Genomic DNA, 25,855 nt, shown 5'->3' with positions numbered 1-25,855 from the left:
TTACTTTTGTTCCATAGGGTTTTTATTAATTAAGGAACTGATATTAAAATGCAGGTGTTATCAGTACTCAAGTCCTAATGAAAAAGATAGTGAGAAGCTGTTTTCCCATTTTGGAAGGAGAAGCTTAAGGCTCTGTTGTTGTTCATAGTAATGCATTTGTTTACTATTGAAATTAAATCCTCCAGACTCATAGTTTATTGTACTTTCTACCTCTCTCTTTTTTTGAAGTCCTCCTATTTAAAAAAAAAAGTACTCAGAGACCATGTATTTTATATATATATATATATATATATATATATATATATATATATGTCCTTTAGTGATTTGAGAGAAACTCAATTTTAACAGTTAAGCAAATGAAATAATTTTCTATATACTTTTTACAGGAAGCTATTGAATCCTTCAAAGAAGCTTTGAAGCAGAAAGTTGATTTTATTGATGCATATAAAAGCCTGGGGCAGGCCTATAGGTAAGTAAAGTACTAATAGTTGGGGTAGGAGGGAGGGCGTAGAGTGGGATAGCCTCACATAATAGTGATTTTAAAAAAAAAAATGCATTTCTTAACCAAAAGAGACGGTCATTCTAAATCACATAGGCATTCACATACTTATTAAGATCTTCTCTGGAACATAGAACCACGGGTAAGAGGATATCGTGATACCTGTTACTGTGTCTTAAAACAGCCTCGGTCTGTATATATTAGTCTAGAAGACGTTAGTCCTTCAAGAGTTGTTGCCTTGCATAGTGGCATTATAAGCTGCTGAGTTACAGACGCTGCTGCCTTTTTAGGCAGTAACTAAGGTTAATACCCACATCACTAGGATCTGTTTGAAGATTCCTAGAATTGCGGGATGGAAATGTTACAGTTATGATGCATCTCTATAGGGTATGAGTAGTTGTGCCTGGACCCTGGCTTCCTGACTACATGCATTGCCCTGACCAGCAAAGCTATTCTGACTTTTGGCTTAAAGTTTTTTTAACATTCTGACTCGTATAAAGGTACTATAAAAGTTAGGAAAGAGAGAGACAGTCATGGAAACCCCCTGTAAAACCCTGTTAGGTGCCCTATTCAGGAAGGGTTACATTTAAGAGCTTATTTATCTGATGCCATCGTTGGAAAAGCTCTCATACTAACTTGGAGAAAGTGTGTTTGGATTTGTTCTAGGTTTGAGGGATGATATTTATCCTTCCTGTCCCACGAAATTGTTGGGTATATAAATTGAAAACAGATTTGAAAACACCTAGTAAATAGTAAAGTGCTGTAGAAATGTCAGTGGGTGTTATATATATATTTTTTAAATCTTCATTATTTATAGAAAGTTGACATATGGGATATTTTGAAGGTTCTTCAATTATTTATAAAAATGTTGATATATAAAAGAGGGCAAGGCTGGTCAGTAATAACCATTTCCACTCTGAAATGATCACAATTCTGAAATATACTTCTTATTTCAGAATTTTAAAGTAGATAATGATTTACTGGATTTTAAGTGAAGTACCTTCAGTGACAGAAAAAATTATAAGCCTATGAATTTGATTCGCAATGATATACCTCTGTATGATTATAACCTACTTACTTTTTTCCAAAGGAGAAACATATGTTTCTATCCAGACAACTAAAATTTACACAAAGTTTTTTTAGGGGTTGGAGCTGATCATGAGTTGGGGAAAGGGATTTGAATAAGCATTTGTCTTTGGAAATCAATAAATTAATTTTCCCCCAAAGAATTTCAAGAGCTCTATGGTGATCCTATAATCTGGTAAGATTTAGAAAAAGCAAGTCGGATATGATGCGTCAAAGGCTAAGTAGCTATAAAGGGGTAAAATAAAAAAGCAAACTCCCACATTAAAGTATCGTATTTGTAGATTGAACCATAATTCTGAGGATAACTTATTCTGTATGTTTACTGAAATGCCTATACTATGTTCATTGCTATTGTCAAACACCTAGAGAGCTGGGCAATTTTGAAGCAGCCACTGAGAGCTTTCAAAAGGCTCTGTTGCTGAACCAAAATCACGTGCAGACCCTCCAGCTTCGGGGAATGATGCTTTACCACCATGGCAGCTTGCAGGAAGCCCTTAAGAACTTCAAGGTGAGCATCCGTAAGTGAGAAGCAGTGTAACTGCAATTCTGCATCATTCTTCAACAAAGTTCATTGAAATGAATGGGGTCAGCGGGGAGGGCAGGCAAGAATAGTGCTTATACTTCAGCAAAAAGAAAGAGGAAAAAACCATGGCCCGGTCCTGTAGACCGATTTACTGAGGATGTATTTGGTCTGATTTAACCTGGAGAGAAGACTTTCCTAATTCCAGATTAAAGAAGAAAGTACTTTAAAGTTTCCTTAAACTGTATCGATTCTAATACAGCATTTTCTCCTTCGATGCCTCAGCGGTGTCTGCAGCTGGAACCGTATAACGAGGTGTGCCAGTACATGAAAGGACTCAGCCACGTAGCAATGGGACAGTTTTATGAAGGGATAAAAGCACAAACTAAAGTTATGCTAAATGACCCTCTCCCAGGCCAGAAGGCCAGCCCAGAGTACCTTAAAGTGAAGTACCTCCGAGGTAAGTCAAACAGCTGCAGAATCACTGACCCTGAGTGCTTGGAGTAGGAGTGATACTGCTTGTGTCTCTGATGTTCCGTGTTAGGCAGTTGAGTCTCAGAGCAGCTGCGTGACTTGTCCTCAGCTGCCCCTTGGTTAGTGGTGGTATCTGGACTAGAGGGACGAGCCCATGTCTTCTAAAGGCCAATCCAGTGCTTTTTTTTTTTTTTTCCTCTTCCTCACATTTTTTCTTTCTAAAGTTAAAAAATTTTACTTATGCCAAAAAAACATATTTTGACCTAAATGTGACAATCACCTGGGTATCCATGACTTGTCACACCTCATCCAGAGATATAGGAATGATAGGAAAGGAACATTTTATGAGGTTTTTACTGTTAAATAAAAACTTGGTATCTTTGATCTGTCATTCCTTCATATCAGAATTCCCACATAGTTTGGAGAATTTAAATTGAGATGAAGGAGAAAGCAGATCTTTGGGTTATCCTTTTATTAGTCAGTCTTACCCTTTCTCTGCCATACACAAAGACATTTTTGTTTTTCATATAAAGCCCAAATCTTTACTTTTATTCCTTCTCTTTCCTTTATCATTAGCCCTCTGTACTAGCACTGTCCAAGTGAAAACATTTACAAGCCATGTGTGTAATTTTAAAATTCTAGTAGCCACATTAAAAAAGTAAAAACGGGGGCTTCCCTGGTGACGTGGTGGTTGAGAGTCCTCCTGCCAATGCAGGGGACGCGGGTTCGTGCCCCGGTCCGGGAAGATCCCACATGCCGTGGAGCGACTGGGCCCGTGAGCCATGGCCGCTGGGCCTGCGCGTCCGGAGCCTGTGCTCCGTGGCGGGAGACGCCACAACAGTGAGAGGCCCGCGTACAGCAAAAAACTAAAAAAAGTAAAAACGAACGGGTGGAATTCATTTTAATAATATATTTTATCTTATTTAACTCGGTACCTCCACAATATTAGTTCAATATATAATTAATATGAAAACACTCTTTATTGGATGTTTTACATTTTTTGGTACTAGTCTTTGAATATGGCCTGTATTTTACACTTACAGTTCATCTCAATTTGGACGCTAAATTTTCACTGGAAATACTTGATCTGAACGTAGATTTCATAAAGTTTAAAGTTGTAAAAGTAGACTGATATACGTAAGTTGTTCCAAACCTACGGCAGTTTTCTAATAATTGAATAAAATATCAGTTTTAAGTTTAAATTAATTCAAATCAAGTAAACTCTAAAGTTCAGGGCTTCAGCCGCACTAGTCACCCCTTCACTTGTCAGTAGGCAGCTGGCTAGGGATTACCTTTTCGACAGCACGGCTCTTTACTCTAAATTGTAATTCCCTCTATTTTCCTGGTTTAGGAGAACTTGGACTTGTGAACTATAGACTGAAGCTGGGGGCACTCCATATCCTGGTTTTTTCTACACCGCGTCCCTAGAGATAAGCAGCAGTTGGTCAGTCAGTTGATGAAATCGCATACGTAGTCAGTAGATCTATTAGTTGAGAAGGAAGCAGGCTCTGTCTAACACTGAACTTGCATTGCCAGACTCTGGAATCGAATAGTGAGATCTTTGGTGTTGCTTATGGAAAGGTGGTTAAAATTTAGCCGAAGTGGACCCTGATTGGCCGGCTTGTATTTGACCCTGGTAACTCAAGTCAGTGGCAGGCCACCTCCGTTATCATATAAGAGTGACTTGCTAAAATTTGGAGTCTCCATTTAGAATTCTTGTAATTTTTTAAAATAAACTTATTTATTTATTTACTTTTGGCTGCGTTGGGTCTTCGTTGCTGTGTGCGGGCTTTCTCTAGCTGTGGCGAGCCGGGGCTACTCTTCATTGCGGTGCGCCGGCTTCTCATTGCCGTGGCTTCTCTTGTTGCGGATCACGGGCTGTAGGCGCAGTGGGCTTCAGTAGTTGTGGCGTGTGGGCTCAGTAATTGTGGCTCGCTGGCTCTAGAGTGCGGGCCTAGTAGTTGTGGCGCACGGGCTTAGTTGCTCCGCGGCATGTGGGATCTTCCCAGACCAGGGATTGAACCTGTGTCCCCTGCACTGGCAGGCGGATTCTTAACCACTGCACCACCAGGGAAGTCCCAGAATCCTCGTAATTAAATAACGGTTTGTTATGAAGTATTTGTACAGACTGGCTATAAAAAATTGCAGTTAGCTAGAAAAACCGTCTCTTTGGCATATCCGGGTGTGTCAGATCCCATTTCCCATCTGCAGAGTATTCTCGATATCTTCATGCCCACCTTGATACTCCCCTTACGGAATATAACATTGACGCGGACCTGCCCGGGAGCTTTAAAGACCACTGGGCTAAGAATCTGCCTTTCCTCATAGAAGACTACGAAGAGCAGCCAGGGCTGCAACCCCACATAAAGTGAGTGCTTTATTTATTTGTTTATTTTTTACATCTTTATTGGAGTAGAATTGCTTTACAATGTGGTGTTAGTTTCCGCTGTACAACGAAGTGAATCAGCTATACGTATACATATATCCCCATACCCCCTCCCTCTTGCGTCTCCCTCCCACCCTCCCTATCCCACCTCGCTAGGTGGTCACAAAGCACCGAGCTGATCTCCCTGTGCTATGCAGCAGCTTCCCACTAGCTATCTATTTTACGTTTGGTAGTGTATATATGTCAGTGCAACTCTCAAAGTGAGCGCTTTAAATGAAGATTTTTTTTTTCTTTTTCAACACTGAGCTGTAAGTTCATCATAATATCTCTTGGTCAGTAAATGGCTTTCTATTCATGTTTCTGATGAATTTATTTTTGAATTGGATATGTCCGCAAATATTTCTTTTAGCTTACCTTTGGACATCGTCTTTCCTTTTAGCGCGACATTCCCTGCTAATGTGGGGTAACTTCAAATGTACTTATACTTCTTGGTAGCGTTTGATATGCATTATTCCTTTACCATGTTACTTTAAAACAAATTTCTTAACATATTAAAAGTTTGAAATTACAGCACTGGCCAATACTGCTGCAATATGGCAAAATGGATATGCTAAAAGGCTATCCCATTACAGAACAATTAGATTTAGAATAGAAATTAATTCCTGGCAGTCTAACAGTGTCTTAAAAATTAGGAAAAATCTGTAAAGATCAGCTCCCTCTATGCCTAAAAAGAAAGAAAAGAGAAGGTATTCAAACTACAGTGATGGATGGTAAACACATTTTAACGGAAGAAGGCATCCTATCCAGTGGAGTGCCTTGAGGCATGGCAGGGTGGGTTTGTTGACCTTCAAAGGGCTAAAGTGATCCCATATTGGAGGCATTCCCAGGATCTCAACAGAAGCAGACGCAGATCCTTCCTGGGGAGAAATTAGTGCCAACTTGTACCCCCAGTATTCCCACAGATTAAGATCATTAGTGTGAGAATGAAAACCAAGATGACTGAAACCATTTGTGAGAATCAACAGAAGCCACAAACAATAGACTTTGACCCTTAAGGACTTCAGATATTGGAATTGTTGAAAACAGACTCTACAATAACTCCAAATGAAATGCTTGAAGAAATTATGAAGAGATCACAAACATGAGGAAGAGACATGAGATTATAAAAAATGACCAGACAGATGCCACAGACCCACATGCCACAGACCAAAAACATAAGCTCTAGGAATAGAAAATATAATCATTGAAATGAAGAATTCAGTATACAGGCTAAAAAGCAGATTAGATATAGCTGAGAGAAAATTGCAGAATTGGAAGATAGAGCACAGAGAGTCAAGGAGTTAGAAAACTTGAAAGAGAGCAGATACGTAAAATGTAAGAAGGGCTAACACTTGTGTGTGTGTAATTGAAACTCCCGAAGGAGAAAATGGAGGAGAGGCAGTATGTGAAGAAATAATGGCTAAGAATTTTCCAGAACAAAGGAAACACATTCATAGATTTTTTTTTAAAAAAGCAGGGTAAACGAAAAAAAATCCATTCAGACACATCATAAGTAACTGGAGAACACCTAAGGTAAAGAGAAAAATCTTAAAAATAGGAAAGTCATATCACCTACTTAGGGTCAATTATTGGACTGACTGTAAACCTTTCAACACCAACAGTTTCTGCAAATAAAAGTCAAACAGCTAATTAGAAAAGTGCAAAAGACATGAACAGGTAATTTCATCAAGGGGAAAACGTGAATGGCAAGCATATGAAAAGATGCTTCAGTTCATAAATATATGAGACCACATGAGATGATTCGCCCACTAGGTGAACAAATACTAGCTATAGGAAGTGTGATGATAGTAGTGTTGACCAGGAGGAGGATATGGGGAAATTTCATACACTGGGGTATAAATTGCTCCAGGAACTTCTGCCAGCAGTTTGTCCTTACTGTGTAAAATCGAATATTTGCATGTCCTACGATCTTTAAGTTCCGCTCCTGTGTATATTCAGGAGAGAACCATGTACCTGTGCACATGTCTGCTTGGAGACCTGTTGATAGCAGTTTCTTTGTTCACAACTGAAAACGAAATCATCCCAAATGTTCATGAACAGAAAAATGGATAAATGTGATACGGTCACATAGTGGGGTATTATACAGCAGTATAAACAAATGACCCAAGCAACAGTGTGGACTAATTTTGAAATATAAAGTTGAGTAAAAACAGCAAGTTGGTCCACTGCAGGGTCACATCATTTTCCCCATAGAGCTCATAAGCAAAACTATAGAATATATTGTTTGGGGATATACATATGTAACCTATTTTTTAAAAGAAGAACGTCAAGGAATTGTGAACACAAAATTCAAGGTAAGTTACCTCTTCCTGGGAGGCAGGAGGATAGGACAGGAAAGTGACATACAAGTAGGTAGAGCTACATAATTGTTCAGGTCCTTTCGTTGAGTGATGAGGTTGTATGCTTTCGTAAGTTTCAGTAATCAAGATAATAAAAACCAAATAGATTGCTCAAAGAGGTATGTATGTTCTCTAGCATACATACTAGAGAAATATTTATGTGCAGGAAAGCGGGGGCGCCTGAAGGGCTGTCCTTGGAGAGACCTGCTCACCAGGCTGGCCCTGGGCTGGCGTCTGGGAACGGGGATTTCGGGATCTCCCCCTACCCCCAAGTGCCCAGAGCTAAGAATGGCTCCCAGCACCTGCGCCATGTGTATGAACAGTGTGGTTCATGCTGAACACCTGCCCTCCTCTGGGGGCCTAGGGTACCTGCAAGGCAGGGGTGCTCACGTGGTCAGCCCCCAGTACAGTCCCTGGGCACGGCGTGTCCAGAGAGCGTTTCACTCGGGGAATTAGTGCCACGTGTCTCCCCAGAGTCCTGGAAGTGCGCCTGGCTTCCTCTGGACCTCGCCCCACGTGCCTTTTCCCTCTGACGATTGTGCTGTGTCCTCAGAGCCACGAGTACAACTGTACACAGAGCCTGGGAGTCCTCCTAGTGAATTACTGAACCCTTGGGGACGCTGACACAGCCTGTAACTTAGAATTGCAGTCTTTGGTATGAAAACTTTTAGCAGGTTGGCGGGTAAACAGTAGCAGTCACATACACAGTCCCAAGTACACTTGGCATCATGTAACTTGGGGCCGGAGCGGGAGATGGACGTAGGGTCGGGTTTGGTTGCTTGTCAAAAGAGGCAGTCCCTGTGTTCTGGAGAGGTTTACAGAACAAATAAGGCTCAGACGTGTCTTCTGAATTGCAAACTAGTTATCAGTGTTACTAACAAGCACGTGACAGCGACTGTATACACACTGTCATGAAGAGTCCTGCTTTGAATTTGTGTCTGGTTGGGTACAGACCACTGAAGTAAAGATCATGTGGTCAGAAGTTCCTTGATTATTTTTGCAGTGGAAGAAGCGACTGCTTTTCAGGTGAAACTGGATAACCAGATATCTGTGGTAAAAGTCTTTATCATGTACGTAATGTTTCTTCCAGAGATGTGTTACATCAGAATTTTGAGAGTTACAAGCCCGAGGTCCAAGAGCTGATTTGTGTAGCTGATCGTTTGGGATCTCTGATGCAATATGAAACACCTGGTTTCCTGCCAAACAAGAGAATACACAGAGGTATTTTAAAACTATCTGAAAATGGGAGTGTTTATGACAAAGGAGCGGAGGATTGGTAAAACCACGTTGTACTTTTGAAAAGAATCATATGTTGTGCTTACTGAAAATCTCCATGTGATCAGAACAGAAATGTATAGATTCATTCACACTGAATTCTGAGAGAAGAGCGCTTCCAGCTTTGGCTCTCATGCTGTTGCTTTGGTGTAGATGTAGGAGGTAGGTCTTCAGTCATTGCTGTAAATCAGACAGCTCATCCACCAGAGCTGTCTCCTTACTGTAGGGTGAGGAGGGATTTGAACCTCAGTTCTTTCAGGATTGGGAGCAGACAAGTGTGAGGTTGCCTCTGATTTCTTCTGATAGAGTTGAGCTTTAGTCAGGCCATCAGGTAATGCATCTATGGTCCTGTTAAATTACCAATACTTGTGATTCTTTTTGTTTTCCCCGATTTATTTTCATATAATTTCATAATAATTTTCATTTATTTTAACTTTTATTCTTTTTTTTTGCCTTTAAAATTTTTTGTCATTTTTTTTTAACATCTCTATTGGAGTATAATTGCTCTACAATGCTGTTAGTTTCTGCTGTATAACAAAGTGAATCAGCCGTATGCAGACGTATATCCCCATATCCCCTCCCTCTTGCGTCTCCCTCCCACCCTCCCTATCCCACCCCTCTACGTGGTCACAAAGCACCGAGCTGATCTCCCTGTGCTATGCGGCTGCTTCCCACTAGCTATCTATTTTACATTTGGTAGTGTGTATATGTACATGCCACTCTCTCAGTTCGTCCCAGCTTACCCTTCCATCTCCCTGTGTCCTCAAGTCCATTCTCTACGTCTGTGTCTTTATTCCTGTCTGGGCCCTAGGTGTGTCAGAACCAATTTTTTTTTTTTTTTTAGATTCCATGATTCTTTCGCCGAGTTGTCGGCGAAGATCATTCCCTCTAAAGGGTACCTACAAACTCTGTTTTCCCCACATTTCCTTCTTTTAGCCATGGGTTTGGCAGCCTTAGAAGTCATGCAAGCTGTACAGCGTACGTGGACCAGTTCAAAGGTTCGAATGAATGGGAAAACGCGGCTGATGCAGTGGAGAGACATGTTTGACATCGCAGTGAAGTGGAGACGGTAACTGACGTTTCAGTGAAAATAAGCTAGACGTCTTATCATTGTCAGAAAATGTTAAGTCTCCTCTAGTTCACAGGTTTTGAATCCCATTTTATTTACTAATAATTGGCCTTGTAAGTTATGTTTTCCTCTCCAGTTTGTCAGAAATCCCTGACATCATTATTCTTTGAAGTACACTTGGTGAATATTTATGAGATAGGAATTGATCGTTGCCGTGCTTCCGGGCACATTTTTAAGTGAGGTGTTGTAGAAAAAGCGGTCTCTCTGGAAGAGCATATCGTTCATTACCCGTGGTACCTTTGAACGAGCTTCAGTGCACTGGTCTTCTTATGCTTGAAGTGCGGGCCTGGCCAACCAGCTACAGTTTAGAGGGGGAACCGCTGATACTCATTTTCATGAGAAAAATCCTGCTCTACTAGTAAACCTGTACTGACGTCTTCCTTGGTCCAGTTAGAACATCTTTTTGGAATTTGCTGGTTTGTGTTTCATACTTTTAGATGTAATGGACTGAGCAGTTGTTTTCCAAAGACCTCTACATGTTTTATTTCGAAAGCTTTTGAACATTTCTAGGTTTTATAAGGTCTTCATTTTTTTTTTTTTTTTTTGCGGTACGCGGGCCTCTCACTGTTGTGGCCTCTCCCGTTGCGGAGCACAGGCTCTGGACGCGCAGGCTCAGCGGCCATGGCTCACGGGCCCAGCCGCTCCGTGGCATGTGGGATCTTCCCGGACGGGGGCACGAACCCGCGTACCCTGCAGCGGCAGGCGGACCCTCAGCCACTGTGCCACCAGGGAAGCCCAGGTCTTCATTTTTCAATAAGCTCTCTTTTACAGGATTGCGGACCCAGACCAGCCAGTGTTATGGTTGGATCAGATGCCAGCACGAAGTCTCAGCAGAGGCTTTAACAACCACATCAATTTGATCAGGTATGAACTTTTGTTTATCTTTCCTGTTCTCATAGGAGTTTATTTTAAATCGTCAGTTCATGGAGACCACGAGCAGCCCAGTGCTCCCTCCTCGGTGACTTTTTGACACAAATCAGCTCTGCACCTGCAAGGTCCTTCCCGCATTCCTCTGAGCTAGCCTGGTTGCAGAAAGAAATGCTGTGCCCCTTCTCCAGGCTCTTTGCCGCAGAACTCAAGTGAAGGGTAGAGTGCCAGATTTTTGCCTAGATGTCAGTCTTTAAAGGGCCCTAAAACATCATAGAAAGTAATTAGATGGAGAATATTACATTACCATAAGATCCCGATAATATCGTGTGGCTTAAAGAATGCTTGTGGTGAGGGAAAAACTCCCCCTTCCAACCCTGCAACACCCAAGGCAGTTGGATGAAAAGCGCTGCCTGGGTGCTAAGCTGCCTTCCTGGGAGGATGAGCCAGGTTACCTGGAGAGCTTTTGTTTTGTCCAGAGGCTCTGGCAAGTTAGGGGCGTGGGTGAAGTGCTCACCTCGTTACCGGACCCTTCATGTGCTTAGCCACCCTCTAGGTATATGATAAGCAAATATTAAAGAGTATCAGCTTCAGTATCAGACCCACTGAATTTAATTTTAGGTAAATTTTACACCTATGGTAGTTGTGTCCCATCTAAAATGCTTCGAATTCCAGAACCCTGAATCAAGAAAATAGTATAGTATACAACTTTGACATTTACGTTTAATGGAAATGTTCTTAAGACATTTATTTTTTTAATTCCTAGAAAATAAATTTCCTTTCCCCTTGTGACTTGTATATTCCTGTTTCTTACAGAATAATTTGTGACATTCACAGGTAGACTCAACTAGCTTTAACTAAAGGCCACTCTCCATGTGCTGTGCAGCACGATGGTGATTTAGCCGTGACGTACAGCCTCTCACGGCAGAAGGCTTGTAGCTTAGTGATGAAGATGGACCTCACTGAGCTATGAGCCTACCGTGTAGTGTGTTAAGAGTGGTGGTGGTCACGTGTACAGGATGCCGGAGGGCGGGGGTGGGGTGGGGTGGGGGGGATCCCAGTCCAGCCTTCAGGTGATGCTGTTTGGAAAGATGGAAAGCAGAGAGGGGGGTGAGGCATGGCCGCACCTGTGAGTCAGGCATGGACCCACCTGTGAGTCAGGCATGGCCGCACCTGTGAGTCAGGCATGGTCAGGGAGGTATCACTAATTCATTATGACTGGTGGTTAGTTTATGATTAAGGGGCTGTCAGCAGTCGGGGCTGGAAAGACAGGCAGAGGCTGAAACATAAACAGCTTTTTTTCCCCCAAATATAGCTAACATATCCATGCTCAGGCACTTTTTGTCCTGAAATAAAAGAGAGTCATTCAGAGATCAGAAGCAGAGAAGCGAGCTGAACAGAATTACACATTTGGGTGATCACTTTGGCCACAGGTGGCAGAATAGATGAGAGGGCAGCGACTTCCCTTGGAGGCGTGGGACTGGTTAGACAGTTGTGGAACATTCCGGTGCACTGGTCCCGAGGTCTGGAAAGCTTTGTGGAAGTGAGCTGGAGGGGAAGAGTGGATACTGAGAAGGCAGGGTCGGAACACTGGGGGTGGGCTAGAAGTGAGGGCGAGCGTGAAGCTGCGGGTAGGCGGTCCCATTGCCGAGCGGGCACGTGGTTGCCTCAGTAGGCCAGGAAGCCCCAGGGCAGAACGTAGGTGAACACACTGGGGAGCTGGAGTGAGTTCCTGAACCTGAGGTTTGACTCGCCTGCGGGGAGTCCAGGGAGCCGTGCCCGGGAAGCAGTCGGCTGTGTGTGTTGCCGGACACGTGCGTCAGCTGGATGGGTACATCGGCGTGTTGGCTGTACGTGAGGTTCTGGGAGAGTTTTAAAAATGGGGGTGGGGATAGAAACGGGAGGAAAATACTATTTACAGTGGTAGAGGAGATGAAGACAGCTAGTAAGCTGGACAGCAAGGAGTATTAGCCCCTAGTGCTATCAGGAGCCCTGAGGGGCAGAAGGGAGCATATTGCCGAAAAAGGGAAAGGATCCATAAGGGGAAAGGGACATACAAGTCTGAGCCCCGTTTAAGTACCTGAGGACTTTTCTTCCTGTTTTGGCATCTCCAGGGCTGAGTTTGGTGCCTTTCCCACCAGAATAAGCCCAGTCGCTGACCATCAGTCTTGCTTAGACAGGTGTTTGTTTCTCCCGTTCTTTGGCTGCAAACAAGCGAATTTCCCAGCTCTCTTATTGTCCTTTTGAATTAGCTTTGAAATTAGATATTGTGTGGAACATATTTCTTTGTAAAAACATTCTTAATTGTTTTTTCTTACAGGGGTCAGGTGATCAACATGAGATACCTGGAATATTTTGAGAAAATTCTTCATTTTATTAAAGATAGAATTCTAGTTTATCATGGGTAATCTTTCAATTTTCTTTTCATAGTAATGGATAAATTTTATGTATTTTACATTAGTTATATTTATGAAACTTGAAAACCAAGCCTATTGACAGACCAAACAAAATGTGTCATATTTTTACATACTGTTTGGAATCATAAAACCTTTCATAATCATTTATCAACCTTCTTTTTAAGAGCTCCACAAAATCCATGGACCTTAACTGAGTATTTTTATCTTACACACATTGCTGTGACTTTTCTAGCCTCTTTGAAAGCGTTTAGGCTTTCTTTGAATTCAAAGCAGGATGTTTCTTTGAATTTCTTAATTAGGGATTAAATGAGGGATTTTCACCTTAATACTCATTCTCCCTCAACTGAGAGGCAGTACAGTATAGACAGGACAGTGGACAGAATTCTGGGGAAAAAGGAATTCTGAATGTTAGTTCACCAAGTAAATATAAAATTGGTATAAGAGCTTAGTAGGATACTTTCATTTGAGCAACTTTAGGAAGAAAAAACATTCACTTCTAATTTCATAGTTGGAATAGGAGAATCAAGGTTTTCTGACCAAGCCCAGACCCATGCATGTCCACACAGACATTGGCTGTCCATCCTTTCAGGTTTTCCCCAGTTCACGTTCTAGACAGACTGCTGTCTTGTTTCCTTAATTCTCATCTGTAGCCCAATACTCATTAGATTAAACCATCCCATTATTTCAAAACTTTGTTTGTGGTCCACTGTTTTGAATATTGAGCCACTAGTAATTAAGGATGATTTATTTAAATTAAAGGTGAGAGCATAATTATTAATTTCTGTATTAATTTTAGTTGCCATCTCTCTTTCCCTTTTTAAGAGCTAATAATCCTAAAGGATTGTTGGAAGTTAGAGAAGCTCTGGAAAAGGTCCACAAAGTGGAAGACCTCCTTCCAATTATGAAGGTAAATTTATCATCAAAATCGCAGTAGGCGTTTTTAGGGGAAACAGTTAGTACTTTTTTAAAAATTAATTTATTTTATTTTTATATTTATTTTTGGCTGCGTCGGGTCTTCGTTGCTGGGCTTGGGCTTTCTCTAGTTGCAGCAAGCGGGGGCTACTCTTCATTGCAGTGCGCGGGCTTCTCATTGTGGTGGCTTCTCTTGTTGCAGAGCACGGGCTCTAGGCTCATGGGCTTCAGTAGTTGTGGCACGCGGGCTCAGTAGTTGTGGCTTGCGGGCTCTAGAGTGCAGCCTCAGTAGTTGTGGCGCACGGGCTCCGTTGCCCCGTGGCATGGGGGGATCTTCCCGGACCAGGACTCGAACTCGTGTTCTGTGCATTGGCAGGCGGATTCTTAACCACTGCGCCACCAGGGAAGCCCAGTACTTTTTACGAAACGAACTCGTAATTATTAAATGCCTGTTGGTTAACAAGTACTTTAAGTTTTATAAAGTGTGCTACTTGAAAACACTGATAAAACACATTCTGCAGAATAACGAAAACAAAACAGACCCTAGAAGGTAGGAAACTGGAATAAAGAAAACAAAGTCAGTTCAACTAAAAGCTCAGAGAAAGAGAGGGGGGAAGGTAAGGAGGAAATGTGTGTAGTGGGTGCTGGCTCTCAACATGACGTGAATGATCGAGCCCTCGCTGAAGAATGAGCACCTCAGATCGGTATTTGAAAGCCCGGCTAGGTTCTGTTCACAGGAAACACCTACGACGAGATGACATTCAAAATGTTGAAGGCGGAAAGGTAGGCAGGCAAATGCTACTGAAGAAAAGCAGGTGTGGCAGTCTCAGTATCAGAAACATTGGAATTCAAGATAAAGGGCGTGTCACGGGACAGCAGTTATATTGTTTAAAAGTGCAATCCGTTAAGAAGTTATAATTTTATGCACCTTTTCTCCACCTGGGAACATAACTACCCATAATGCACCAGCAGCAGGTTGGTTTGGGTTTTTTCAGTTAATGGTTTGAACTATAACATAAAACTTGAATCAATGTTCTCCTTGTAGCTATAGTAGATGAGATTGATTTACATCAAATAAACATTAAGAAATTTCTATGACTGACCAAAGCTTATCCATTTCTAAAGAATAACCCGTCATGGACAAAGCCGTGAGCTGACTCTGTACCCAGGGTCCAGTCTGCTCGCCGGGTTTGACAGGCTCTCCCGGTCTCATCCCAGGCTCTCATGTGTTGGAGAGCCGTGATTCCGGCCAACCTGCTCGTTGTGAGGGTCTCGTGAACTGAGGCAGTGGTTCTCAGTCTTCTCAGACCCGTCTGAACTCAGTAAACATGTTCAGATGGCCCCTTTACTGCACTAGAATGAAATTCATAAAGAATGTATCCCACCTACTCAAAAAATTCTTTCAAAAGTCACCACAGTGCCGTAAGGGAGTTCTGAAAGGTAAGTTGTTTATAGTAGAAAACCATGTATTTCAGTGTGTCAACATTCAGGCATGTCTTCATGAGAAGCCACAAAGAAGTAGCCAGTTGCTTGCACAGATGTGTATAATCTTGGTGAACGTGACAGCGACAGATGCAGCCCTGTATCCATGTGTCATTTGGTGACTCAGGTATCACGAGCTACGATGTTGGCGATAACGGTTTTCTGTAATGGTAAACCGCACTTAATAAAGTTCCACACGCTGTATAGTATCCTCTTTCCTCAATGTATATGCTGTTTGCATTCCTAGGAGAGTCAGTGTGTATTAAAATGTAACAAATATTTAGCGTGTGAGTGTAAAACGGAGTCTGGCTCCAGGCCTAGAAAATCATTACATTATAAACAGTTCCTCATCTACATGGACGTCCAGTGGGAGTCGCGCCTGTGTGGCCGTCCCCAGCACCTCGTCCCCTCAGCCACCGCATTATCCCATAAATTCCCCAGACGCCCCCGAAGGGGCAGAAGGGCCGCACCGAGGGCCGCTGGATCCACCAGACAGAAAGAAAACTAGAGCCTGACTCAGGTTTCAGTCTTTAGCTGTCCTGTGGGTATTTTAGGCATTTAAATTTACTATATTAGGCAGAATACAAAATCAGCTTAGGGATATTTTAATATATGTATATCTTTGTCTAAAAAGAAAAGCGCAATGGACAAAAGGCTGCAGTCGCCTGGAGAGCAGCTAAGGGGCCGGGCATCGCCCGCCCAGTGCCTGGCTCCCAGTGCAAAGTCACGGCCTGTCTGGCCACATCTGGGAGTGGCCGTCCCACTGTGGTTTTGCTCACCGCACCTCCAGCCAGGCTGTGGGCACACTGGCCTTTCTAAAGGCACACGTAGAAGGATATAAAAATACGCCTTTGTGTTTAAAGTGCTTGGTGAATATGATGCCATGACAGCCTCCACTGAGATATAGGTACTTTTGCTGAAAAGTACGTGTACTTTTTCAGCACATTCACTTTTGCTTTCTGAAAAGCCAAGTTCAGATGTACCTCAGCTCCCCTCGGGGCGGCTGGTTAGTAAGTTAGGGGACTGGACGTCGAGAGGGCCTGGGTCCCTGCTTCCACTCTGCCACTCCCTCGTGCCAGCTCGGGCCAGACCTCACCTCGCTTCATCTCACCAACTTGGTTTCCTCACCTGTAAGATGGAGGTCGTGTCCTGTCTTATGGGCACGCTGTGGGCATGAAAGAGCATTGGCACATACTAAGTGTTAGCGCCTTCTGCCTCTACAAGTCTCTGTCCTCCTACGGGACACCTCCCGTCTCGGCCCCTGCCGCCCGCTCTCCTGCTGACGTCCCTTCATCTATGTCCTTCTCTGGACCTTGGTGAACGCCTGCTGGCTGTCGCTGTTTTGGGGCAAACTTTCCCTCCAATATCTTATGCGAAGCACGACCTCTTTTAATGTTACCATTGATTCTCTTATTCAAGTCTGTCAATCCTAAAAACATGTTGGCTACACTAAATAACCGAATTGGGGAGGATTTTTCTGGAGTGATTTATTGGCATTTCACTTCGTCAAAAGTGTTTTCAACAGAAAGCCGTGTTCATACTCATCACCCTTAAGGGCCACTCTGATCTCTGTGTAATTCCTTTAGAATACTTTGCTTTGTCACTCTGTGGTCTGCGGAGTTGGGGTGTGTGCATGTGTGTGTATAAAATTCTCAGGTGACAAAATTCTGAGTATTTGCAGACAGATGAGAGTCTCCTTTGAAGAAGCAGTAGAATAAACACAAGGTGCTCTTTCGAATCATAGGATGTTGAGCACAACTATTCTGCAAAGTATCAGTGTGGCTGCCGCTTAAGATGAACAAGAGAAAAGACCCCAAGGGAGCTCTTAGCAGTGAGCAGGGCCTTGCCATTGCAGGGAGGCTGTGCGCCTTTTGCTCTGAGGTTCTCTGCTGCCCTCTGGCAGGGGCCACGGGGAGCGTGACTTGGGCTGGGAGTCTGGGTTGGGGCATGGGGCCAGGACAGAGAATACACGGTGTCTGGCACACCGTGACCCTTCTTAAAAACATGAAAGTCGGAGTCGGCGCTGCACAGTGGCAGTTGGGAATTTACAGTGAATCTCACCAGTAACGTGAATTTTCTTTTTCCCCGAAAGCAGTTTAATACTAAAACGAAGGATGGGTTCACTGTGAACACAAAAGTTCCCAGCCTCAAAGACCAAGGGAAGGAATATGACGGCTTCACGATCACTATTACAGGAGACAAGTACGTGTGCTTCCCACGTGCGGGTGCGCAGACGGGGGCTGGTGTCAGAAGGCATGCAGATGCTTGGCGCTGCTGCGGGAGATCGGACCTCCTGGGCTTTGGCTGTCTCCTAAAACGGAGATTATCAAGGTCCAGTGTGCAACGAGAACCAGCTTTTTTTTTTTTTTTTAACGTGACATTTAGATTATTACACCAGCAGATAGATTTTCTGACTGTGCTACATCTAACAACTTTCTAGATGTTAAGTATAATGTCTGATGTGGTTTGTGGAAAGCATTCTTCCAGGTTCTTGAAGTTTGTCGTGGGTAAGACGTTTACTCATTAAATGGAAAAAAGATGAGAGATTGGCAGGTTGAAGGCTGTTATTGGATTTTTAAATATAGGTTTTAAAGTAGTATGAGAGTGTAAGTGCAGTCTTATTGAAACTTTAGAATACAGATAAGCAAAGATTAAAAATTTTAAATCATTATTTCCTTTAAAACCTGAGATTATACTGTACATATTGTTTTACAACCTGTTTGTTTTCTAGCCTTACTACGAACATTTCCCCATATCCTATTCTTAGAAGCATTTTAAAAAATTGCATCGTATTCCATTTTAGGGATATTGTAGAGTTGCTGCTACTAATTTTTTTGTCATTGATCATTCAGGGTGTTTCCCATTTTTTCACCTTATCAGTAGTAGCGCCGCAGTGACCGTTTTTATTAATGATCATTTTATTTACATCTGAAATCCACACTTCACCTAGGAGCCTCCGTATCCCTTGAGTTCTGGGTGGAATGACCTTGACCCTCTCCATTCACTGCCGTCCCCGAAACACCGTGCTCCTCAGTTGCTTCCCTAGGAGGCTCCACCACTTCTGCATCAGGGACTTCCGGCAGCTCAGCGGCGGGAGCCATGTCCTCTCAGCCCCTGCTGGGCTCTGGTTTCCTTGTCCAAACTTACACAGGCCTTCATGAGGAAACCCCCGTTTAGCAACTTCCAGATTCTATGACTCTGCCACGTCGTTGAGGTCTCCGTCTCTAACCCAAGCCACTTATCAAAGTACTTTCCCAATAAGGGTCATCCTCCCCCCAGAAGGAATTCCAGGGTCTTCTGTCGAGGTGAAATTTTTTTCTCCTACCTCTTCACCCAGGCAGAAATGCAACTGCCGAGTAAGAGTCCATAAGTCCTTCCCGGAAACACAGCGTCTTTGCTCAGCTGTCTGTCTCACCCCATTTGTTGTCAGTCTCGCTCGGGGCCTCCGACCCCTACTCATGACCCATGCCTCCATCTCCGGTCTCCTGGGGCTGGCCCGTGCATCCTCGGGTCCTAAGGCCGGGTCCACGGGGCGCCCCCGTGGCTCCAGAGCTCCCTCCCCAGTCCATACCCTGCCGTTGCCTGTTGACACCAACATCGGCCCCCGTGCCGTACATTCAGGCCTTTTGTAATCATGGCCTCAAACAACGCTTCCTGCCTCCCTGAAGCACTTTCCTGCCAGCGCCCGGCCTGCTAATTCAGCTGGACTGCTTGTTCGCCGAGGTCACCGCCCACCTCCTGGCTCTGAGCCTCTGGCGTCGCCGTCCTCCTCTTCAAGACCCAGGCTCAGGCCCCTTCCTCCGCAAGCATTTCCTGTTTTCTTCCCTGTCTTCCAGAGTAGATCAACTCTCTCTCCTTGGGACCTCTGATGAACCGTTATGGCTCTACGCATGGGCTCTTCATAATCTGTGGCCTCGTTTCCCCTCCGTCCCTCCATCAACGCGGCAGCTCTGCTGTGTTGTCCTTTAGAGGGTCTGAGGAGTATTTTCAGCGTTTGGGTACCGGCGTTATCCAGTAACTACCTGTTGCATAGAATTTATGTCCTCCACAGAGCCTCCCATGGAGCTCATGCAGCAGAAGCTTAATAGAAAAGGAAACAGCGGAGGCCCTGAACTCGCTTTCAGGGCACAGCCCCGGCCCCTGCTCTTCTATTGTAATAGGGTAGCTGTCTGATAAAATGTTTCCTGGGCATTGAAATACATTCTACTCTGTGTAGTTTCCTCCTCCTGTGTTAGCTGAAGCTCATGTAAGCAGGGCCTACAGTTAGACTGAGCAAAACCGTATTTTGTGGAAAAGCTGCCTGCTGTGAGCCACGCCCCATCTGTCTGCTCAGAGAGGCAGAGACAGTCTTCCTTGCGTCCTGTGCCCCCGTCGCCACGCTGCCCTCCCCACCCTTCTGTGCTTAGCTCTTTGAACCGTATCATACGTGCCTTCGACACACCTTCTTGTATTTTTAGGGTAGGCAATATACTATTTTCCGTGGAAACCCAGACCACAGAAGAAAGAACACAGTTATATCACGCCGAAATAGATGCACTTTATAAAGATCTAACAGCGAAAGGAAAAGTACTGATTCTCTCATCAGAATTTGGGGTAGGTTTTCGTTTATCTTCATTTTATCCATGCTTCTTCTGATTCTTTTGTACACTGCTTAAAGCCTTTACCCTTTCCTTGGGATTACACAGTTTATGCTTGAAATCAGCTTTAATTGAGTGGTAAATATTTCTTTTAATATTCTTGTAGAGACAATTCCCGTATTTAGTAAGTACAGAAACTGGGGAAGGGGAATGATACATGTATGTAGTGACTGCGTCATAGTATCAGAGATTTGGGCTTTGTCAAGATTTAAGAGAACAGGTTGGTCCACGATGGACATGACCTGTGCTGCATTTAGTGACACTCTCCTGGACCGTGACCTCTGCCCTCCGTTGCTTCCCCGACTCAAGGGGGGGCTCCTTGGTAGCAGGAGCTGCAACGTCACCTCCGTCGCTGTAGCTGTCCACTGTGTGGAGAGCGTAGCGGCCACTCCATCCGCATTCTGGAATGGATGCCCGTGGCCCTTGGGAAGTTACTTTGTTTCTCAGGATCTTAATCAGTTTATACCCATAAATTAAGTATACTGATCAGCTAAATCTCAGTGGGTGGGGGTAGGGCACTAATCAGAGCCCTGGAGTAGAGAGACCTGTCGTCTGAGAAAGTGTATTCAGTATTAATAAGTGCTTTGTTTTATTTTAATCTCAATGTATATGTCGACATTTCAAGTAACATTGTAGACTGAAACAGATGTCTAGGTTTATCAGAAACGGTTGCAGTTTTAAAGGCAGCTGGGGACGTACTGCTCTAAACCGAACTGAATGTATACCCTCTCGTGAGAAAAAACATCATTGGGAAGAGTATAAAATATTCAAGGACGTGGAAAGTAGGTTCTTGTAGAAGAAGAAGGAAATAACCCTCTTCCTAATGTAAATGCTTCTGATGTGTCTTGTCACCTGATAAGAAATGAGTTTATAATCTGTTATTTAAGTTCATAAGCACATGTTTTTTTTTCCCCTAGGAGACTGATGCTGTTGGCAACTTAATCTTATCCTTAGTTTATTACTTTTATAATTTAATGCCGCTCTCTCGCGGATCCAGGTGAGTGATATCCTCTAATCTGACAGTTTTTGGAGTGAAGAACGCACTCCTTTTGCTTACATCTCCTGTGGGGCCCTGGGTACAGGTACCCCAGCAATGGCGGGAAGACCCCTTGGTTTTTTTCAAAGTCCACCCAAACGTGATGTCCTTGATCTACTGCACCACCAAGAGTCTCGGAAGGTAGTTTTAAAAGAAGGTGCTTGGCGTTTATAGGCTGGAGCTCGAAGTCTCACTGTGTGCGCACGTGTGCGCCCTGTGCTTTAATTCCTGGTATTTGCCCAGACTGTACCCTGCCCTGTTCTCCCCTCGCCCCCAAGTTTTGACCATTAATTGACCTTTAGCCCTAACGTTTAATACTTTTGGGTCACCAATCATTGCAAAGTATTTTTGTTATTATGAATGAATTCTTGCTACTTACTGAATTCACCAGGCATCTTTCAGGTGTCATTCAGACAAGGATGCGTCTGTAGAGCCTTCTTTTTCTTCCCTTTTCTCTGGTACCGTGTACAGTAAATCATGCGAATGGCGTGTGCCATCGTTAGCACATGTTTGACTTTAAGACGCTTTGGCTAAAGTAATACACTTAAATCTTTAAGTACTACCTTAGAGAGTAAAACTCTCCAAAATGTGGTCGTAAATGTTGTTATAATATGACAAAAGCGTTGGGGGCGGGTGGGCGACATGGGCGGAGGGGGTCCCCTGTGTGGTGATGGATGGAAACTAGGCTCGTAGTGAGCACTCCGGTGTAGACGGGTGCGTGCCCTTACGCGGAACTTACATAACGGTAACGACGGCATTGAAACAAAATGGGAACATAAACCTTGTGCCTTCGGGACAGTCGTCATTAGATGTGCCCGCGATGCCCTCCACGTGCCACCTTCCGCCCGCCGCCCTCACAGGCGCTGTGCACGCGCGTGTCCTCACAGCGGCTATGCCGCCCTGCTCTCTGCCTCCCCACGCCCCCAGCCCGTGCCCACACCTTCCTGTCCGCCCCCCCGCGCCGGTCCGCTTCCCCCTCCTCTGCCTCGGGGGCCCTGCCCGTGGCCCTCGAAGATGCAGCGCACGTGGCCGCGGCCTCAGTGAGGGCTTCCCTGGCAGGCGACCCCAGGGCGGGCTCACTCTCTCTGGTGTCCGCTCGCCGGGGCAAGACGTCTGTCTTAGTTGTCTTCGTCCTGGGCTGCCTGGCACAGGGCACAGAGCTGGTGCCACAAAGACGTCAGGATCCAGAGTGAGTCCGGACATGCCGGGATGTCCCCGTAGCGCAGCCGCCTTCGGGCCAGTCTGTTAGTGCGTTCTGCAAACGCGTTCTGCTTGTTTCGTCTTCGGGGCCACAGTGTTTAATGTTTAAACGATAATATTAATATGTCTGCATTTACAAAGTATATCGTATATATTGCGTTTTAAAGCCAAGCCTCGTGAAGACGTTAAAAATACAAGCAGGCACATTTTCTAATTCACTCTTCACAAGAAGAGAAAAGCCAAGTGAGGAGAAAACTCCTAATTAAAAGATACCTTTTGTTCTCAGAAAAATATTATTCTTACACGTTTACCCTTAAATTCGTAAATCAGTAAATAGTTTTATTAGTAAATTAGTAAATATTTTTAAGGCAAATGAAAATATTCTTATGTTTAATGTCCAGAGAATTCTTAAGAGAAATAAAATGTCATCTCTTAGGATGGAAAATCCGTGGTAAGCTCTAACGTGGTAACTGTCCGTGGCCTGGGACTGACCGGTAATTGTTCTTTACCTAAACAGTGTGATCGCTTACTCAGTGATTGTGGGAGCCCTGATGGCGAGTGGAAAGGAAGTAGCAGGCAAAATTCCCAAAGGGAAGGTATGTCGGAGCTGGAGCTGGAAGGGAAACGTTTAAATCCCAATCTGTGGAGTTTTGTGTTGAGACACACGAATGCAACGGATCCCAAAGGGAGCTTCCCCTCCATGTTGATCACATTGTTAAATTTCTTTCTTTTTCAGTTGGTTGACTTTGAAGCTATGACCGCCCCTGGTTCAGAGGCCTTTAGCAAAATAGCTAAAAGCTGGATGAACTTGAAAAGGTAACTGCTGGATAGGGGTCAAACAAAAGGATGTTACAACTGAAAAGGGAAAGAAGGGGCTCCCCGTTACTTTTCGAGCGTCGTGAAACTGGAATTGTACTCATTTTCATGAGTTATGATTATACAATGAATGTAATCCACTTTTCAAGGTTAAAACGTTTTTGCTGTTGCGTAAGACCCCTTAACAGGTGAGTATATGCATAAACGTGAATAATGAATAAAGTAAGGAAACCAGTTTGTGAAGAAAGGGTTACAAATGTCTTATTTATATGGTCAGATATCCATATCTCTTGCCTAATCCGCCCTTCGTCCCAGACTCTCAGGGTCAGTATTCTGGAGCGACTTTGAACGCTGAGCTGCACCCGATTCAGACTGAGTCTGGGTGGTAGTGCCTGCCTTTCAGCTGCATTTTTCCTGCACTCTAGGTTTTGGGAAGGTGGTACTTTATTGTTATTTAGGTGCGGAATACACGTGAGTCAGGAAATGCTAGCCAGAAATTACCCCTGACGATTACGGTGGGAGAGCCTAGCAGACTCTCATCTTTCCTGGCCCTTGTTTTCAGAAGCACCACGGGGAACGTGTAAATTTGCGATGAAATTAAACTCACAGATGCTTTCAGAGTTAGTTAAGAATAAGCAACTCTCACTGTTCAACCTTATTTATTCCTTTATATCATAACCACTTCCAGTTCTGCCTTTCATTACCTGCTGAACACAGCAACCTCTCTAAAAGTTGCTGGATAATTTGTGCTCTGTTTAAAACAGAAATTTGTGTCTGTGGGACACTTTTGTCCGGTTTGCAAGGATTCCATGAGCTCTGTAATGGAAACTCCTGACAGCTACACCTTGTTGCAGTATATTCTTGTTTCACGTTTACTAGTTTACACATGTTTTAGTAACACGACCATAAGGTCAAAGCCCTCGCCTCTGTTTCCTACATCATTTTACAGTGTTGATCTTTCAACAACTCTTTAAGGAAAAGATAGCAACACTACCCTATGTTGTGCAGCTGCCGTTTCACAGCGTACCTTGACACCCGTCCCATGCTCCTGCTAGCTCTGGGAGTTAGGAACCCTCTCCCTCTTGCTGCAGATATGGGAAGCGGGGCTGAGAGGAACCCCTAAAGCTGATAAGGGTCAAGGCTGGACCCGAAACCTGTGTCTTCTGGTTCCATGTCCAGCATGCGCCCCAATGGGACGTGTGTGCGTAACGCTCACTGTGCAAATCGGGGGTTGATTTTTCTTTCTGAAGACTGGCTGAATTTCCCAGCAGCTCATGGTGGGAGCCTGCCCGTACCCCAGATCATCACTGCAGCAGGGCCTGCTCTGTTCACAGCGCCCCCTGCTTTGTAACATTGTCTGCTGTCGTGCGTAGGGAGTACTGGAAAGTGAATATCGTAATAGGAATTAATAGACCGTAAGCTTTGCCTTTTTTGTACAGTTGTGTTGATTTTCACACCCTTGCTTTGTGTTTTTCTTTTTCAGTATCTCACCTTCTTATAAGACTCTTCCGTCCGTGTCTGAGACGTTCCCAACGTTAAGATCAATGATCGAGGTGCTCAACACGGACTCCTCCCCACGTTGTCTTAAGAAACTCTAGTTACGCTGTGGTATTTATACAAGTAAAGGGCCGGACCTCTTGCTTCTTAAGTTATTTTTTAAAACATGGAATTATAAAGAAATTAGGTCCTTTATTACTTTTGATACCAATTTTTGATAGGAATTGAATACTTGAAGTCATTTTCCTTACCTTTCCGAACCATAACAAAATTCATGGAAGAGGGTTTTGGGGCGACAGAAGAGCTCTGTGGGAGGGGAGGCATACGTATTAGCCAGCGGCCTCTTGGTTTCCACTTACAAAGTCATACAACCCCTTCCTCCCAGTGAAGAAAGTTTATTCCCAAAACCAAAAATCAACAACAGAACAGGAGTGTTTTCATTCCTTTGAAGATCTGGATATTCTTCAAAGACCTTCTTTGTAGGCACATTGTGAGAAGGCATCTTGTCTTCAACTCACATAATCCTCATGCGTGGGCTCTCCGTTTCGTTTGAACCACGGGAGGTTCGTGGCCATCAGAGTGTTCCCGGAGCTCGTGGCCGGGAACGTTGAATGAGGCAGACAGTTTTTGCCAGTGATTCAAACACTGAATTGTGGAAACATGTTTGTTTTTCTCCTCTTTGCTGGAAAAAATAAATGGGGGTGATTTCTGTAAATCACCAGTTTTTGACACTGGATTATGTACGTTTTCATTGTGTGAACCAGTTTCACTGTCAGGTTATAAGAACAGTCAGAAAATTGCTGATTTCCTTTTTCAGACAGGGTAGGTGCCAGTAAATGGGTTCAATTAAACTGTTGCCATTTCCAAATCATTTTCATTTTTCTTTGATTTTTGTTAAAGAGTTAAACTAGTCACTGCTTCTTTCCGTTATTTAGTTTTTGTCTCGCAGGCTTGCACGAGAGGGACACGGCAGTGTCTGCAGGCGTCCACGCTCGTCAGCAGGGACTTAACGCTGGGCGCTGGCAGAGTTGTCTGTGGTCTACGCAGAACGTGGCCATTGGGTCAGATAGGACTTGCCCTTTGGACAGATGCTGTTCTGGGGCTTGACGTGTGCTTCAGAGCAGCCACCAAGATTGGCTCATCTTCTCCTCTCATCTGGATGGTGATAGAACTTGTCAGGCACACCTCACTTTAGAAAGAGATTTCACACCCACAGGCCAGCT

At 44.0% G+C, this 25,855-nt stretch overlaps 1 protein-coding gene across 4 annotated transcripts in view; it reads left to right on the top strand.

Moving 5' to 3' along the window:
• TTC13 (tetratricopeptide repeat domain 13) overlaps positions 1 to 25,457 on the top strand; it is a gene marked incomplete at its 5' end in the record, with an annotated part of 69,904 nt that extends 44,447 nt beyond the window's left edge. For 2 of the 4 annotated variants that reach the window (XM_082673687.1, XM_082673685.1), the window contains 15 exons: positions 387 to 469; positions 1,952 to 2,093; positions 2,391 to 2,565; positions 4,791 to 4,947; positions 8,455 to 8,585; positions 9,576 to 9,708; positions 10,540 to 10,632; positions 12,956 to 13,039; positions 13,875 to 13,959; positions 17,539 to 17,648; positions 19,904 to 20,039; positions 21,001 to 21,080; positions 22,837 to 22,915; positions 23,056 to 23,135; positions 24,619 to 25,457. In XM_082673687.1, coding sequence (XP_082529813.1) covers positions 387 to 469; positions 1,952 to 2,093; positions 2,391 to 2,565; positions 4,791 to 4,947; positions 8,455 to 8,585; positions 9,576 to 9,708; positions 10,540 to 10,632; positions 12,956 to 13,039; positions 13,875 to 13,959; positions 17,539 to 17,648; positions 19,904 to 20,039; positions 21,001 to 21,080; positions 22,837 to 22,915; positions 23,056 to 23,135; positions 24,619 to 24,733 — 1,683 coding nt within the window. In that variant the 3' untranslated portion in view covers positions 24,734 to 25,457. The remainder of the gene's footprint in view (positions 1 to 386; positions 470 to 1,951; positions 2,094 to 2,390; positions 2,566 to 4,790; positions 4,948 to 8,454; positions 8,586 to 9,575; positions 9,709 to 10,539; positions 10,633 to 12,955; positions 13,040 to 13,874; positions 13,960 to 17,538; positions 17,649 to 19,903; positions 20,040 to 21,000; positions 21,081 to 22,836; positions 22,916 to 23,055; positions 23,136 to 24,618) is intronic. The other 2 variants (XM_082673686.1, XM_082673684.1) reach the window with 1 other exon arrangement.
• Positions 25,458 to 25,855: the final 398 nt, after the last annotated feature.

This window comes from Grampus griseus (genome assembly GCF_964374135.1).
Source record: "Grampus griseus genome assembly, chromosome: 16".
In the NCBI taxonomy this organism is placed as follows: Eukaryota; Metazoa; Chordata; class Mammalia; order Artiodactyla; family Delphinidae; genus Grampus; species Grampus griseus.
The sequence above is the reverse complement of the archived record's forward strand: the minus strand, read 5'-3'. Positions and strand labels throughout refer to the sequence as shown.